Source organism: Misgurnus anguillicaudatus, chromosome 3, assembly GCF_027580225.2.
Source record: "Misgurnus anguillicaudatus chromosome 3, ASM2758022v2, whole genome shotgun sequence".
Classification (NCBI taxonomy): Eukaryota; Metazoa; Chordata; class Actinopteri; order Cypriniformes; family Cobitidae; genus Misgurnus; species Misgurnus anguillicaudatus.
The window spans coordinates 3,510,008-3,526,909 of record NC_073339.2 but is presented as its reverse complement, the minus strand read 5'-3'; the positions used below and the strand labels follow the sequence as shown (position 1 = coordinate 3,526,909).

At 35.8% G+C, this 16,902-nt stretch overlaps 1 protein-coding gene across 2 annotated transcripts in view; it reads right to left on the bottom strand.

Annotated features, from left to right (window-relative positions):
- The window catches only part of LOC129443864 (complement C3), a 73,245-nt gene extending 59,614 nt beyond the window's left edge, over positions 1 to 13,631 (bottom strand). The window contains exons 1-22 of one of the 2 annotated variants that reach the window (XM_073860128.1): positions 13,473 to 13,631; positions 13,204 to 13,399; positions 12,891 to 13,059; positions 12,704 to 12,777; positions 12,526 to 12,635; positions 12,267 to 12,345; positions 12,082 to 12,173; positions 11,103 to 11,205; positions 10,858 to 10,978; positions 10,653 to 10,768; positions 10,343 to 10,510; positions 10,027 to 10,224; positions 7,801 to 7,992; positions 7,408 to 7,560; positions 7,191 to 7,320; positions 7,043 to 7,114; positions 4,714 to 4,908; positions 4,047 to 4,161; positions 2,192 to 2,283; positions 1,952 to 2,091; positions 538 to 750; positions 367 to 427 (exon numbers count right to left, since the gene is read on the bottom strand). In XM_073860128.1, the coding sequence (XP_073716229.1) occupies positions 367 to 427; positions 538 to 750; positions 1,952 to 2,091; positions 2,192 to 2,283; positions 4,047 to 4,161; positions 4,714 to 4,908; positions 7,043 to 7,114; positions 7,191 to 7,320; positions 7,408 to 7,560; positions 7,801 to 7,992; positions 10,027 to 10,224; positions 10,343 to 10,510; positions 10,653 to 10,768; positions 10,858 to 10,978; positions 11,103 to 11,205; positions 12,082 to 12,173; positions 12,267 to 12,345; positions 12,526 to 12,635; positions 12,704 to 12,777; positions 12,891 to 13,059; positions 13,204 to 13,399; positions 13,473 to 13,543 (2,860 nt within the window). In that variant the 5' untranslated portion in view covers positions 13,544 to 13,631. The remainder of the gene's footprint in view (positions 1 to 366; positions 428 to 537; positions 751 to 1,951; positions 2,092 to 2,191; positions 2,284 to 4,046; positions 4,162 to 4,713; positions 4,909 to 7,042; positions 7,115 to 7,190; positions 7,321 to 7,407; positions 7,561 to 7,800; positions 7,993 to 10,026; positions 10,225 to 10,342; positions 10,511 to 10,652; positions 10,769 to 10,857; positions 10,979 to 11,102; positions 11,206 to 12,081; positions 12,174 to 12,266; positions 12,346 to 12,525; positions 12,636 to 12,703; positions 12,778 to 12,890; positions 13,060 to 13,203; positions 13,400 to 13,472) is intronic. The other variant, XM_073860126.1, reaches the window with a different exon arrangement.
- Between the last annotated feature and the right edge of the window lie 3,271 nt (positions 13,632 to 16,902).

Sequence of the window (16,902 nt, the reverse complement as noted above, 5' to 3'; positions counted from 1 at the left end):
TATTTTTTTATTCCTACTATGGAAGTCTATGGTCACTTACTGCTGTGTTTTTACCTCAAAATATCTTATTTTGTGTTCATCAGAAAAAAGCAATTCAAGCCGATTTAGAACAACATGAGGATGAGTAAACGATGACAGAATTTTCATTTTCAAGTGAACTATCCCTTTAAAAAGACTTTGATTATGTGTTCATGATTTTACCAAGATTCCCTCTGGAATAATGGAAATCATTCAAATGGTTATGGTATGGGCCGTCATGTATACCATTACAACCCTACAGTGTGTACAGTACTGATATTCACTGCATTTTCGTTATTTGACTAAATTAAATTAGACAATCTTTCTGTGATTTAAATTAAATTTTACCTATCTTAGAAGGACTAAGCTCCACATTTTTCTCCATCAGCTCCTTTAATACACCCTCAGACTGAAGGAGAAAGGAAAAGTTATCAACCAGTAATCTGATCCACATGTATTATTACATTAAAAAATAACAGATAAAACAGAAGAATGTCCAGATTTTCCAATCAGACTTACCACCACCTTCAGGGTCTTCCTCACTCCATCAGTGTTGACAGAATCAAATGCTGCAGCTTTCACCTCAATCTGGTGATTGCCCAGCTCCATTGGAATAATCACAAATGGAACAGATCTTGTAGAAAAGCGGTCGACTTCAACCACTTGACGGTATTTACGCTTCTTACTAGCAGAACTGCAAATGCTTTCTGTCTCCATAAACTCCACGCGCACCTATTGAGAATGAGAGAGTAGACATATCTGAATGTAGACCAAAATCTTTTACAGAGCCTGCTGTATAAGTCATTCTAATAAAATGCAACGGAAGACACACCGTGTTGACAAGTTACAAAAAAAGGCAAATAAGAAAAAGGAAGGAGGGGAATTTATAGCTCATATGCAAAAAGCCACTAAATGCTTTCTATGTCAAAAATTTGATAATGGTAGAAACCGAATGTTCACTAAATCTTCTCCAGTGAATTGTTTTTAAAAAGTTATGAGACACTTCCTGTTTCACTGATTTGTCTCGCGATGGTGACATTGTTCTAGATATAAAAAAAATCTGTTCACAATTTATCATCTTCAATGTCTTGACATTATGTTAGTGGCAATCCCATGAAGCCCCTAGGAGGAGTTCAGGGCCTGCAAATGTCAAAAAATTAGCATTACATCCAAAATGTCCGACTTCCTGTTGGGCAGAGTTAATGACTGTTATAAAAGGAAAGTTTGATGCGTTGCCATGGCAACAGCATTCGAGATATAAAAAATCTGTTCGCAATTTAGTATCTCCAATGTCTTGGCATAATGTTGACCAAGTTTGGTTTCAATTGCATGAATGTCATAGGAGGAGTTCCTGTACAGCGGAGCTAATGGGTGACACAGCGAGCGCTGTGATTGGTTCACCATAAACTAAGTGATTTTACTCAAACTGCAACAAAAGTCGCTGTTTATTTATTTCCATTATTGTTGGTCTTCTGAAATCTTACAAAACAAATTGCTGTTTCTTATTCGTTTGTGAGTTACCTTTCCAAGTTAACTCACAAACTTCATTGATGGTCGTGCTGCTACTGTGGTTCCACGTGTGGATACTGCCTACCAGTGGTCTGTGTGTTTGCACGTCAACGCGGACGACGACGCAAAAGTATAAATGAAAAAAAGCATAAATGAAAACCGACCTGAAGCAGCCAATTAAGGTCTTACTGGCATACTAGAAACCTTTAGGCAGGTATGCTGAGGCAAGTTGGAGCTAATCTTTTGGACCGAAGTTGCCCATCCCTGATGTAGGCCTTTGGGCCCTAATGACTAAAGTGACATTTTATCAAAACCTTTTCATTGCAATTAAAATTTAATTATAGAAACTACACAAAGTCTGATAAAAAAGGCACTTTGAGAGGGTTTTGCATCTGAATTCTTCAAATACTACAGACAGATTTACCTTCGTCTTCTGTGGGGTGTAATTGTGAATAATGGCTTTGATTTCCAGTTGCTCATTGCGAACGACTGAGTACGGCATCTTGAGATCGATAAAAAAATTCTTAAAAACTATCATCTCCTGAGGATCTGCCACACAGATACCTTCAAGGAAAAAGACAAATTATGAAAATGTTAAAAGCGGTATTTTAGCTCAAAAACTTTGAAAATCCTAAATTCGAGATTTTCTGCATCTTCAACTTACCATTTGTGTCTGACAGGCTGACCCCTAAGATTTGCCAAGTAGTGATAGATTCTTTCAGATAGATTCTTCCTTTGGTGAGTGTTGTTGTTAAACTGGAATATGAGAAAATAAAAATTTGAAGTCCGAACTGTGGGTTCAACTAAAAAAAAAACTTCAATTGGTAACGCCTAAAAAAGTGTTGTGTCAGTTTTTTTCAACTAAAATGTTCTAACTTTAAGAAAATAACAAAAAAATACCTCAATTAGTAACAACAAATATTTAAACATTTTCAACTTAGTCAAAATAAAAAAAATTTAAAGTTATTAGGGCACACAAATGTTTTGCTCACAGATAAGTCATTGTAAAAATACCACAATATTTCAAAACAGTTTAATCAAAAACAAAAACCTCCTCCCCTCCTCAAAATGACCTCTCTTTACTTCTAGTCATATGGTATGGCAGGTGGGCAGGGACCGGGAAAAGATCGCAGCGATTAGAAAATAGCAACATGACCCAACTTCAAACGATCAAATCTGTTCTCCTTGGACTAATTCAAGTCCAGCCCTGCCTTTATTTATTTCATATGCCGTTTTACTTGGATATCACCACAGGAAAATAAGAAAATCGTTACTTTCGTTTAATGGTAACTTTAAAGTGGTTAAAATTAAAATTTTTAGGCGTTACCAATTAAAGTAATTTTTAAAGTTAATCTTACACAACACATTTGCTGATTTTCTTTCATTTTAGAGATTAATAGCACAGAGTAAACCCGCTGAACCAATGATAAGTCGACACAGTCTGGCGCTCTAACAGGGACGCTAAAGGTCATGACCTTTATTGTTTGTTGCTAGAGCACCTCTTGAGGTGTGGAGTGAGGTTTACTTACTGCACAGCAGTCATTCATTAGCTTGCCTCCGTTAAATATGCAAATTAATTCTTAAAGGAGCATTTCACCCGTAGAAACATTAATCTTTATTGAAAGTGTGTTATATTTGTAGGTGAAATGTAACATACATTTAGAATTTGGTGCCTATTTGACCGAGAAAAGGGGTATTTGTAGTCTCACTCCCTCAACAAAGATATTGGACTTCCTTCTTTCAATGATGCAAAATTATGATTTTTACATCATTGAAAGAAGGAAGTGCAACACCGAAATCTGTATTTCTCCTGTCTCAGCGGCAACTGAGAAAATTATGCATGACCATTCAAAAACATGTCTGGGGTTCTAACTATACAAAGCTTAATGCAAATGGGTGAAGTGTCCCTTTAATTTTGTTGTAACATTAAAGTTTTGGATATGTTTTGTTTCACAGGAATGGGTCATAGTGATGCCTGTACACTTGTGCCTGCTATGCTTGCCCCTAATGCCACGGTCACAATAGACTTTTTGTTCCATTGACTTCTATTCATGCACATGCGGCAAACCGGAAACACTCCTGTAAAAAAAATTCGCATTTCGCTCATTCTAAAGTTCAAATCTGGCAAACTCTGACCTGGGTATTTATATTACACGAGGACTTATAGGAAATCGACATGTCATATACGTGACCTTATCAGAAAGATGGAGGAATCAATAATAGTAGACGTGTCCCACAGTCCACTTTTATTCAACATTGCTAACAGGTGATAAAGCAGTACACTTCCAATGAGCTCTATTTTAGCAATTAATTTGCAAAGACGGATTGCTGAGTGATGTCATATCTGGTTTCTCAGGGGTCTAGTGGGACCACGGCATTAGTAGTTCATTTTCAAATGCAGCGCCGTGTGAAAAATTACTCAAAACATACGACCGTCCACTCCACGATTGTCATTTGGGTCATTAGGTACCACAAGCTCCACGTGTTGAATATGAACCATGCTTAAGACTTCCACTTACCAGTTTTTGTCTTGGCAAGCGGGGAGAGTTACTTCCTCCCAAAGCCAACTCTCAGGGAACTGTGTCCGTGACACAATCTCATCAGATGATGTATAATAGTCATCATCATCTTCACCTATTTTAACAGATGAAAATATTATGAGGGATTATTTAGGAAAATAAATAAAATAATCTAGGCATATTAAAGGGCACCTATTATGCAAAAAAAATTGGACATCAATGTCTGTTGGCAGTGTGTGACTTTTGGATAAAGTTCATGATCAGATTGGAAAATAAATGCATGCACATGGGTTTTCCAGAGAGAAATATCAGACGATAAGCAAACTTATATATTTTTTTGGTGTATTTTCCATAATCTGTGAGAGAAAGGGGCTTAAATATACGGACTGGCTGTACGTAGACGCAAGGGTGATGGTTTTAGATTTGTCCACTATGAGACACAGTTTCAATAAAATAGCGGATTCATGCTCCAAAAACGTTGAATCCAACTGGAGAAAATGCATATTCTATAAAAAATTTTGTATACAGCTAAAAGCATCTCCATGTGGACCGGCTTTAACATTACTTCTTGTAAAAACAGGCATAATATGTGCACTTAAATTCAGACAATAATTTCTTAGAGACAAAAAAGTTTGGAACAGCTAACAATATTCATTAGGATACGTACTACGAGCCAGAATCAAGTCTTCATCTCCAGCTTTCTCTTTGCTGGATTTCATCTGGTTGCAGCAGTGCAGGAAAGCCTGAACACATTCTTGTCCATCTATGATGTATGTGGATCGTCGTTCACAGGTGTAGCCGAGTTTATTTTCCTTCATTCCATCCACACAGCACTTCTTATGCTCACCAGTGTATTTACTAGCTAAAAGCACAACAGTAGAACAATGAAAAGTGTTCCTGTACAACAACTCGGTTGGTAGTCCATTGTGTATAAGGTCGTGGGTTTAATCCCAGAGATCGCACTGTACTGTACTGATAAAAAACATTAGCACTTCAAATGCATAAATGTACATAAAGGGGAATATTTCCGGCAATCCGGATTATCCATCAGGTGGGGCTCTTCCAAAACGTATGCAATCCAGAAGCAATGCCTCACTTGAAAGAGTAAGAACTGCGTGTATGTTTTGAGAATCACTCTACCCAGCTAACAGAAAAAACTTCTAAGAACGTTCCCTGAAAGTTTTTAACGTTCCCAAAAACGTTCTGCCAACGTTAAAAGTGTCCAGTTTTCTTGACGTTCTAAGAACGTTTTTGTGTTGTCTCAACGTTAGAGGAATGTTACATTTTACCATTTTTAAACGTTATGACAATGTCATGTTTTAATGTTCACACAATGTTTAAAACAACAACTGTTTATTATATTGACTTCTTTGATTGTTATGTAAATGATAGAGAAACATTGCATTTTATTATATTTATATTTTATATTTATATTATTTTATTATATTTATTATATATTATATATTTATTATATATTATATATCTATTATATGTAAGTTTAGATGTTGATGTTTTGTTTCATTTTAAGTCACCATTATTGTGATTAGTGTTCGTTTTAGTTGGGCTCTTGAGCCTTGTCTTTTGCTTGCTAGTTTTTTCCCTGGTTGTGTTAACTTCTTGTTGATACGCCACATTTGTTATGAACATGTTAAGTTGGTGGTGTGGTTCTGTGGTGTGGTGGTTGGTACATAGTGGTAAAAAGTCATTCCTGATTAATTTACTGATCGGGGGTTTATTTTCTGTCGGTGATGTGGATGAGATCCAGCACTTTCACAGCAGTTTGTCATTGAAGAGTTTTGGAAACTTTGGACAAAAAATATCCGCTGTTTGGTTGGGACGTACAAACATCAAGAGTCGGACTGTGAATCTCAACCATGGTGACAATTAAATGAAAAACTTCATGCTGCAATGCATGCTGGGTATTAACAAATTACAAATCTCATTCAGGACTCCCAGCATGCACTGCAGCATGGATAAATAATGATTCTTTTTCCCAATTTTCTTTGTCACCATGGTTGAGATTCATAGTCTGATTCTTGATGTTTGTGCGTCCCAATTATACAGCAGATATTTTTTGTCCAAAGTTTCTTAAACTCCTTAATGACAAACTGCTCTGAAAGTGCTGGATCTCGTTTGCATTGTTGACAGAAAATGAACTTTTGATTGGTTCATCAATTAGGAATGTTTTTTTACCACCATGTACCAACCACCACACCACAGAACCACACCACCAACCCAACACGTTCACAACAAATGTGGTGTATTAACAAAATGTTAACACAACCAGGGAAAAACTAGCAAGCCAAAGACAAGGCTCAAGAGCCCAACTAAAACGAACACCAATCACAACAATGGCGACCCAAAATGAAACAAAACATCAACATCCAAACCCACACACAATAGATATACAATATACAACAAATATATAATAAATATAATAAAATAATACAAATATAAAAAACAAATACAATAAAATGCAATGTTTCTCTATCATTTACATAACAATCAAAGAAGTCAATATAATAAACAGTTGTTGTTTTAAACATTGTGTGACTGTAAACATTAAAACATGACATTGTCATAACGTTTAAAAATGGTAAAATGTAACATTCCTCTAACGTTGAGACAACACAAAAACGTTCTTAGAACGTCAAGAAAACTGGACACTTTTAACGTTGGCAGAACGTTTTTTGGAACGTTAAAAACTTTCAGGGAACGTTCTTAGAACTTTTTTCTGTTAGCTGGGTAGTCTCAAAATTTAGTGTTTTTAAAGAAACCTACCCATATATATATATATAATCAAGGTAGAATGAAAGTTTTTTTTTTTTTTTTTGAAGGCAGAGGGTTTGTTCTTTCATTTGATATATTGTATGTTCATATATTTAAACAAGAACATTTTCTGTAAGGTATTAAACTTTTGTGAAAATCCTGAAAACCCTGTCTGGAAAAATTACAATCAGATTTAAATCTGTATGCAAAATTATCAAGATCCTCACCAAGTGTTGTGGTGACCTGCAGAATACTCTCAGATCTCCGTCTTCTCCTTGAATTGACAGGACATTCAGGCACTAGAGGACAATAACATACAAAATCAATAACATACAGTTTTTATAAGGACTTGTTTTAAAATGAAATTGAGATTACTTGTTCTGGTGCTGGTTCCTCCGGCAGTGCTGGACTCAAACATCAACCCAGCGTCATAGAAAACCCCCATACTGTCTCTACCACTGCCTGCTGTACAACCAGTGTCATGTTTCTCAATGATGTCCCAGATCTACAGACAGCAAACAGACAGGTTAAGAAAGCTTTTAACGCCAGTAAAACTCATGCACTGTTTGTACGGTGTAGCCGGATTCATCACCTTAGACTGAGTTAATCTGTTCTTGTTGAGCACATGCACAGCCTTGTCAACCACCACCAGTCCAACTTTAGCTCCAGGATCTCCAGTTACTTGCAAGCTGAACTCATCACCTGGGCTGTAATGATTGGCTTTGTTCTTTACCTGAAGTTCAAGCTGTTGAATGTGAGACAAAAAGGCAGAACATAAGAATAATTTAGAAAAGGGATAAAAGTGCTTAAATATGAAGAATGTGGAAAATGATCGTTGTGTTAGATTGGCCAACAACTTTTTTGGCACTAAACCTCAAGAATAAGCACACTTATGTCTCTATTTTTTTTTTTTCATTTAAAAAGGTATGTGAATGCATTAATATAAAATGATTCCTGGTCATTTTTTTGTTATGGTTTACTTTACCTTTCCCATGCACGTGTCCTTCACATCAACCCAGACTGAATCAGACACCACCTCATTTGTACCCACATGGTAATAAGCCACAAAGCGAAAGGACGGCACCATGTCTTTGGTTACAGGCAGAGACAGAGTCACCAAAGACTGTCCTCTTCTCCTGAACCTGCCTGCCTTCACAATCTGCCCTTTACTGGTGATCTGAAAATAAGAGACAGATTAGTATCAAGACATATAGGGCTCTATCTTACACCCGACGCAATGCAGTGCAAAGCGCGACGCAAGTGTCTTTTGCCAGTTTTTTTTGCTAGTTTCCACCCTGCGCAATGGGCATTTTCACGTTTAGCGCCACGTTGTTTAAATAGCAATGCATTTGCGCCCATGAGCGTTCTGATGTAAAAACGAGGTGTGTTCAGGCGCATTGTTGGCGCGTTGCTATTTTGAGGCAACAAAAATAGGCGCAATATGTTTTTTGTTTTTTAAAGAGCGCGTTAGTAATATGCGCCTATAAATGGAACGACAACGCAGGTTTGCTTATCACATACATAAATGTGCAGCAGCACAAAAACGCTTTTAAATATGAAAGATTAAAGGATTGAATGTAAAAGATTATATTGAGCCTCTTGGACCGATTATGAGACATTAAAAGGCACAAAGAGCTGCTTCACCTGCAGCCTGGTAAGTAAATAAATGCTTTGCTTTAAACAAATGCATCTGTTTTTAAATGTTTTTTTTTTTTTAAATGCTACCTCACGGATTTATTGTATATGATGACTCTGTACATGTGGATATGGTGAGATGAGAAACATTTTTAAGTAATGCTTAAAAAAACTGACACTGTCCAAGTGCTGAAAGGTGCGGAGAGCCGTTTGTAAATTCTTTATCTCCTGTTTGTTACAAATAAAGTATTTTTAGAGTACAAACCTTTTCTTACATACTTGTAAATAATTTTTTGATGACTCTTTTTACTCATTAAAAAAAAGGACCTAGCCTTTTCGACCATGTGCTCGGCGCACAAACCATTTTTCCCGTCGTTAAACTAGCAAAAGTGGATTCGGACACGGCCATTTAGACGTTGCGCTGTACGCTTTAGACGATGCGCTTAGATAGTTAAAATAGGGCCCTTAGTCTTAAACATGAAGCTATTATTCTGGTATATTATAATAACTTTTCAGGAAGATTGAATTGAGACCCAGATTTCTAGATTGAATGGTATATAAAAAAAAAAACTACAGCACCACATTACCGTATACCTAGCTTATCTAGTCTAAATTATTACAAGAAATGAATCTGATAATCTGAAAAAGTCCGATATTAAATTTGTTCTCAGTTTGTCACACCACAGAAAAATATATTATTAACCACTCAACCACACAAATTTGAATGATTAAAAAGACGTAAATAAAATACGGTTGGAAAAACAGGCAGGATTATCTGCTCTGAAACGCTAGGGGCGTGGCCGCTGTTGACGCTAAAACCACGCCCACTCACATAAAGCTCCGGTCTCTCTCAAATACCGCTACAGCCTGAATGGATGCTTGCGATTGTGTTAGGGGCGGGGCATGCTTGGTGGCTCCAGTGCATCATCGAGCCACTTTTTTAGCCCCACCCAAATAATCCTGAACACAGAAGTGTGGAGAAACTGTTTAACAGTGTAATTTGTACTACATAGTTCACAGTCTTTGTGTTTCAGCAATACATTTTTAACATTCATCATTTGTTTACAATTATCACTAGTACTGTTTGCTAGTCTGCTTTTCAAACAAGGGTCCAGTGGTCTTGCGACCAACAATCTAATTATAGCAACGAAGATGATGATGACCATTTATTATTTTGAGGTCAAGATGGGGATGTGGGATCACAAGATAAATCGTCATAAGATGGTTGTAGTGAGATGTTTCGGATTTGACCTACGATCAGTAAAAGTAAAACTTGGAATAAAAATACAATTTTGGATGCACTAATACAAAATTGCTGTGTCAATATTGATTTTCGATTACGTAGAGTGGCATTTGCCGATATCGATAGTTTTGCTTTTTATTATGTTGTAAAGTCCTAGTAGTGCAGAAGGCATGTTTGATATAGTTGGGGAAATTACTGATGCATCCTTATTTTTAAAAATCAAAATCAGCTGTGGCTTTTTGCTTGTTGCCGTATTTGCCACGTGACTGGAAGAGTTGAAACAAACTTTTGTTACACTATGCACCATCATAAATAACAACTTATTTCTCTTACCATGTATGTGTAATCTTGATCTTTGACTCCTGGACTTTTTCCTGTGTTCAGATTGACTTTCATTTGATCATCAATTTCAAGCTCTGCAGCATCAATGCCAACGTGCAGGTAGTTGTTGGTTTGGGGTTTATAGGCCTGAGCTGTCATTGTCTTCACTGCCTGCTGTTCAGGTCGTAATGTTGGGTCTATTGTCTTTACCTAGAAAATTATAAATAGATAAAAAGAATATATGTATGCCTATTTTCAATCAATGTTCACTTAATTTTAGAATGAATTGAATCTCTGCACTAGATCAGTAATGATAGTCAGATCTTACAGTGATCTGCAGTGTTGAAGATTCTCCCTTTGAATTGATGGTGACTTTTGCAATACCATTGGCTTTTGTTTGACCTCTGACCACTTCGTCTTTAGGGTCAGCACCTCCAGGACTGACCTCTACTGGCACATTTACAGCAGGTGTCTGGTCAGGATTTGTCACGTAAACCTTTCATAAAAACCCAGACAAAACACTTTCAACAACTTGAAAGCTTGGTAACATCATTTATAGAGCACATTTATAATCAATGTTCAAGTGCTTATCAAGACATCTTCCTTCAGTTTATCATCTTTCTAGTCTAGTTTTGTACCGAGACATCAAAAGGCATCCCAGGTTTGAAGAACTGAGGTGTCTTTTTGAAGTGGATGGTGTATGGTGACGTCACAATCTGAATGCCCCTCCTGTGTGCTTCTACCATTTCACTGCCTGAAACACACACGATCACCCATCTTTATATCTACAGCACACACATACACATGTTCATACAGATATACAGTGTGTGCGCCGATTCTTACCGGTCTCTGTTAAAACACTGACTGAAACAAAGATTGACTTTCCAACCAGCTGATTCATGTTTGGAAAGGTCTTAAGGATCATCTCCCTGGTCAGAACTACTTCACACTTTCCATCACTTATCTATTTATATATGAGACAAAGAAAATGTATTCATGGTGACAGTCTTTCCAGCATAATGTATTTGAATTTAAATGTGTTTAAATCATGAAAATCATGTTTGGTCACATTTGGCTATAAAGCTCACCTGGACTCTATTTAGAGAGGCAGCAATGCTTGTTTTGATATCTTCGTCCATCACACCAAACACCACAAATGCTTGTCCATCTACCTTCTGCCCAAAGAGATACCTAAAAAAACATTGATATTATCGTTCCTAAACTTTTCCTCAAGTGACAAACTATATTACATGAAAAGTCCTGCCCATTGTACTGTATACATTTGAAAAGTCCTTTGAGATTCAATTTTAAATTAATCAAAATTGGATGCTACTATATGATGCACAATTAGTTTACATGATATTGTAGAATATATTTAAAAGCAAGGCTAGATTGAAACCGCAACTCTAAATACAATTTTTTTATAGTTTTGGGAGGCTTTAATAAATGTTTTTTCTCTTTTACTTCAAAAGCTCCCATATCAACCAATCAAACAGTCTTAGGTTTAAAAGACGTTTCTAATAGACATATTATAGCCCCAGACATCTAGGCATATGGACTGTCAGTGAAAATTTTATCCAAAGGCCAAAAATAAATTAAATACATAAATGAAACCAAACACTTTGTAATCACTGATGACTTTGCATTCATGAAGGAATATCATACAGCTCATAAGTTATTTTGGAAAACCCGACCAAATTCCAGTTTATGTTGGGTAGAAGCATAGGTTACTATAAGCCGGGTCTATACACTGTAAAAAATATGCAGCATTTTTGTTATTTTAACTTAACTTTCAACTTGATTTTATTAGTTATGTCAACTTTTCACAAGCCAAAACTTAAAATAGTAGCTGGAATTGGCTTGCAACTTCATGCTGCAATTTCCTTTACAGTGCAGTTAACCTAGACAGTTAAATGAAGGCCATTGCTTGCTGGGAAAGAAGTAGAAATGTTAGGGCAACTTTTTTGGGGTTTTGCTCGTATTACAGTATTAATTTGCATATTTCACTTTACATTTACACAGAGTAAAAATTCAATTTCCATACAAGGTAAGAATAATCGATCTTACTCTGCAGTTATGTCGACTGTTAAACGTTCATCACCCACATAGAAGAACGGCTTCCTGGGGCTTAAAATGACTTCAAAAGTTGGAAGCACATAAACCAAAACACACAGAGACAAATAGATCAACACAATTTTTGTTATCTCATAGTTGCACAACATGTTGGTTTTGTTGCGTCATATCTCACCATATTCTTTGACTTCAAAGTCTGCAGTGAACGTCTTCTGTGGAGTGTTTGCGTACCGTGTGACCACCTTCCAGATCCCAGAACTTTAAACATAAACACGTCAGATGTCATAATATCAAAACAAAAGACAACAAACCATGAACAGAGTTGATTTAACAACTGAGATCATATTTACTGTAGTTTACAGCTTCAGTTTACTGTTAAATTGAGGAGCTACATTTAGATACAGCATTGTCTTAAGCTGAAGAGGATTTAATACACACCTGGCAACCTCTGGGATTTGATATTTTCCGGACTTCATCCCTTGCGCTGGAAATACCTTCTCTGTTGAGACTGTGATCTCTTGTGGATTCATGAAAACACAATGAAAAATCTCAGAAGTTCGCTTTGTAGATGTGTGTGCAAAAAGGCATTACTGTGTATTGTTATTTAAATGTGTACCATGATATCCACAGAGATTCCAGATTGACTAAGTGTGAGCAGGTTTGGAGTCAGAGAGAAAATCCGGTATTGAACTGCAAAAAAAAAGTTTGAGAATCTTAAATTTAACTATAAACATAAAAATCATCTTACAACTTGAGAAGGAGATGCAAATTGATTGTATGTTTTCATACTCTTGTGATCTTACCTGTGCTACCCGGTGTGTAGATGGGTTTGTCTGTTTGTACAAATATATATCCAGACTGAAATGAGACCATGACTACTTTCTCCAAAACTTTGGTAGGAAATTGAGCTTGTAGATAGACATATTGCTTCTCCAGAGGATCGTCGGTGAAATGGTTTTTATCATCAGGTATCTAAACATAATAAACAGCAAATGTTTTTCAGAGACCTCTTGCTAATTTCTCATTTAAAATTTGCATTCAAATGAAACAGATTTGTAATGAATCACACTTCTTCTTCACATTTGCTTATAATGAGCAAGTATGAAAGTGTGTCACCTTTATTTTTGTAAGGAGCTGGTAGTTGTTGTCCGCAGTCAGGGTCACTGTTTCAGAAACGATGTCCTGATTTTTGCGTGGATGGTTCTTCACTACGATCTTCACATTTATGTTGCCTCCAGCGTAATCTTGAGCCTCCACAAACACGTTCTCTGAGGAACCCACCCTCAGTAAATTAGGAGCCGACAGGACAAATCTAAATAGAAAAAAAGTTTAGTTATACTCAGAAATACGTGAATCTTTAAGGTAATAGTGTTTTAAATACTCACAGTGGGTCACATAGTGTTAGGAGCGGTGAGGAGAGAAGAACGACAGTCAAACAAAGCAGATGCACCTTCATCCTGTCTGTTTGTCTGTTTTTCTATAAAGCGCCTGTAAGCTGCAGACCATGTAATTTATACTCAGCCTCACTTTTATCAGAGACCACCCCCAACCCCCGTCTGATAGCCCTCTTACCATCATAGTGATTAGGTAACACATACAGAAAGGGCAGGAATTTCCAAACTTAGGACAGCGTAATATTCGTACACTTTGATTCATTTAAATAAATACAATGATACTGCAACGGTAATGTGTCTGTTAGATAACTCAATATTGTATAAACTTTTTTTTTTTGTGACTTCTCTCGATCACTATATTAGGGGAATGTAACAAAATATCTAAATTTCAATGAAAAAAAAATATAGAAACACCTATTGCAGGATGCAGCTTCCATGTCGTAATCTGTTTTGGACATGTTGATTGGAAACATCAGCTATTTTGTATTAGGTGAACCAGCAGGTATAAATACAGATTTGATGTTGCAGTTTTGTACAAACTTGTATCAAGTTAACTGAAGTCCATTTCAGATTTCCCGTAAATGAGCTGTTGTGTAAATTCAACCTTTGATATATTGGCAGTAGCACTGTTTATCTTTTAGGGGTCAGGAGAGTATTGATCAGAAAATGTTCATTTATATGTATTTTCCAGCACTCACAGCAAATGTGTTTTGCTCAACATTTTCGGTTTGGCGCACACTGCTATTGCGCAAACTGGGTCTCAGTGTACCAATGGTTTATACAAGATGAGCTTAAAGTAAATAAAACTCAGTTAAACACAAAACTCACAGTACTTATATATGCTTGCTATAAGCAATATAGTTAAAATAAAGGTTTTTAGAAGCTCCTTTAACATCCTGTTGCACAAAAGGTAGTTAAATAGACCTTGGAGAAACTTTGGTGTTCTTGTGTTACGCAAACTGGGCCTCCTGGGCAGTTTCCCAGACAAGGTTTAGATTCATCCAGGACTAGGCATTAGTTAGTATTAGGACATTTAAGTAGTTTTTGCAAACAAACCTTACAGAAAAACAATACTGGTCTGCATCTTAAGTCAAAACAGTGACAGTGTTGTTTTATATCAACAAATATTACCATCAAATAAAGAATCAATAACACAAACACACAGGACAACCTTCCCCAACCTTACATAAAAAGTATCACTGCATGAGGAGTTTTTTGCTTTTTATTATAGTTTGATAGTGAATTAGCTTTTATTTTTATATTTTTAATTTTAATGTTAATTTTATTTGTATTTTTACATGTGTATATATAGAATATATCAAAATATAAATACATATATGTAAAAAATGTTTTTTAAATTATATAAATAAAAATGTCTATATATAAATGAAATGTATATATAGATATATATATGGTATATATAGTAGTATGTAGACCTATATTTTTATTTAATTTCGATTGACAGACAGGTTCGGTTAGTTTTAGTTAGTTAATGATACCATGGCCTTTATTTAATATTTGCAAAATAGTTAAGCACTTTTCGAACATAATAATATTGTTTACAAGAAACTGTGTATGAACCTTTATTGATATTGTTTAGTGTGGACAAATTGTATTTATTATATTATATATTTATATCAAAATAAATAAATAAATAAATACAATTCACAAAATGCATCCATTTAGGTTCTGTAAACCAACATACGAATCCACCAAACATATACAAATTATTTCCCAGATCAAATAAACATTTATATCTTTGATTTTAAACCCTTGTAACTAGAAACGCAAGCCGTCCGTCCGTCGCTGTGACGCAGGCGTACATAACCCCATAATTAGAAAATCACACAAAGAAAAAGTTCACATGTAAACGCCTGTGGTGCCTTTAGAAATGTATGCTTTAAAATGGGCGTTGACATTCTTTGGCGCGTGTCATGTGAGCGTGGCGAGTGGAGCAGGTATGGGTAGTTCACGCGCTACCGGCTTCGGGTGCGAGAGCCGCCGTCATGAACCCGCGAGGTTGAGAAATGTTTGGACGTTTGTAAATGATAAAAACGGTTTCTTCCGCGGATCTCAGCACAGTTTCTCAGGTAAGTCGATTTCACAGTTGAATTGGGTGGTTTAACTTTGTTTGAAGAAAATATATCACCTCACCAAACCGGCTTCACAAACCGCATTCCTGGGTTTAATGTCTCACCTGAGCTCTCTTCAACCTCTGCCTTTAAGGGAATCATAACAAGACTCTTTTATCTGGATTTAAACAAGTCAAATGCGTTGTAAATAATGAAGTAACCATTGTTAAAAGAATATATATGAGGTGATAATCATCAAATCTATGCTTACCATATTAGTACAATGGTATTATTGAAATGGTACAGGGCAGAGGGCTTCAAACTGCAGGGTGTTATGTGAACTTACACAAGAACAGTCCAGGTGATGATTAACAATGACAGTGGTTTGGATATCTAATCTTACCTTAAAATATGTTGGCATTATATTTTAGACATACAATGACAAGAAAAATAGAAAATACTCTGCTCTGTAAAGAGAACAAATTAATATTGCCCATTATATTTTTGTGGGTTTTGGGATTACACCTGTCTCAGGTGGGTCATGGGATGAAAAAGTCTGGGAATCAGTCAAACAGGCACGCAGATCTTTGAAGGGTGTCAAATTAAAGTTCAGGGTTGATTTGTTTCATTTATTGGCCAAGAAAATGTATGTTGTTTTATAAGTTTGATGAAAAACAAATAATCTCCCTTCTCCTTGTAGTGTACTTTAAAAAGTAGTATCTTTAATTATACAATACAGATTGTTTCAAAGCAGCTTTACAATAAAGTTAATTAACTGTCTTTTAACCACTACATTCTGACATAAAAAATCTAGTTCCTAAATACTTTTACTCAGATAATAGTTTAAGTAAAAACATTTGTATGTATGTAATGTAGTGGAGTGAAAAGTACCATATTATGTTATAAGTAAAAGTTTGCCAAAGAAAAACACAGATACATAAAGTACAGATACTTAAAAACGCAAGTACCCTTTTTAAGTAAAAATACTTAAGTACTTTACACTTCTGTAAGAGAATCAAAATTTGTATAGCCTCGCTTAACTGTATTTTTTGTAATATACATGGTTAAGTATAAGTTAAATGTTGAAACCCAGTTTATGCACCCAGTGGTCACACCTTTTTGACAATAATATATTCAGCTCAAATCGGTTTATATGTCGATTCAGTTCAATGTCAAATATTGAAGCTAAATCAAATCAACTATCATCCATCTTTTCAAATATTCGTTTCGAATAGCATTTTTACTGTACTTTTTTGTAAAGACACAATGTTTTGTCACAATGATCCCTTTTGTATAGAAGAGACCATTTTATCTGTGGTATTTTCCCAAACTAATAATTAACCCCCTTA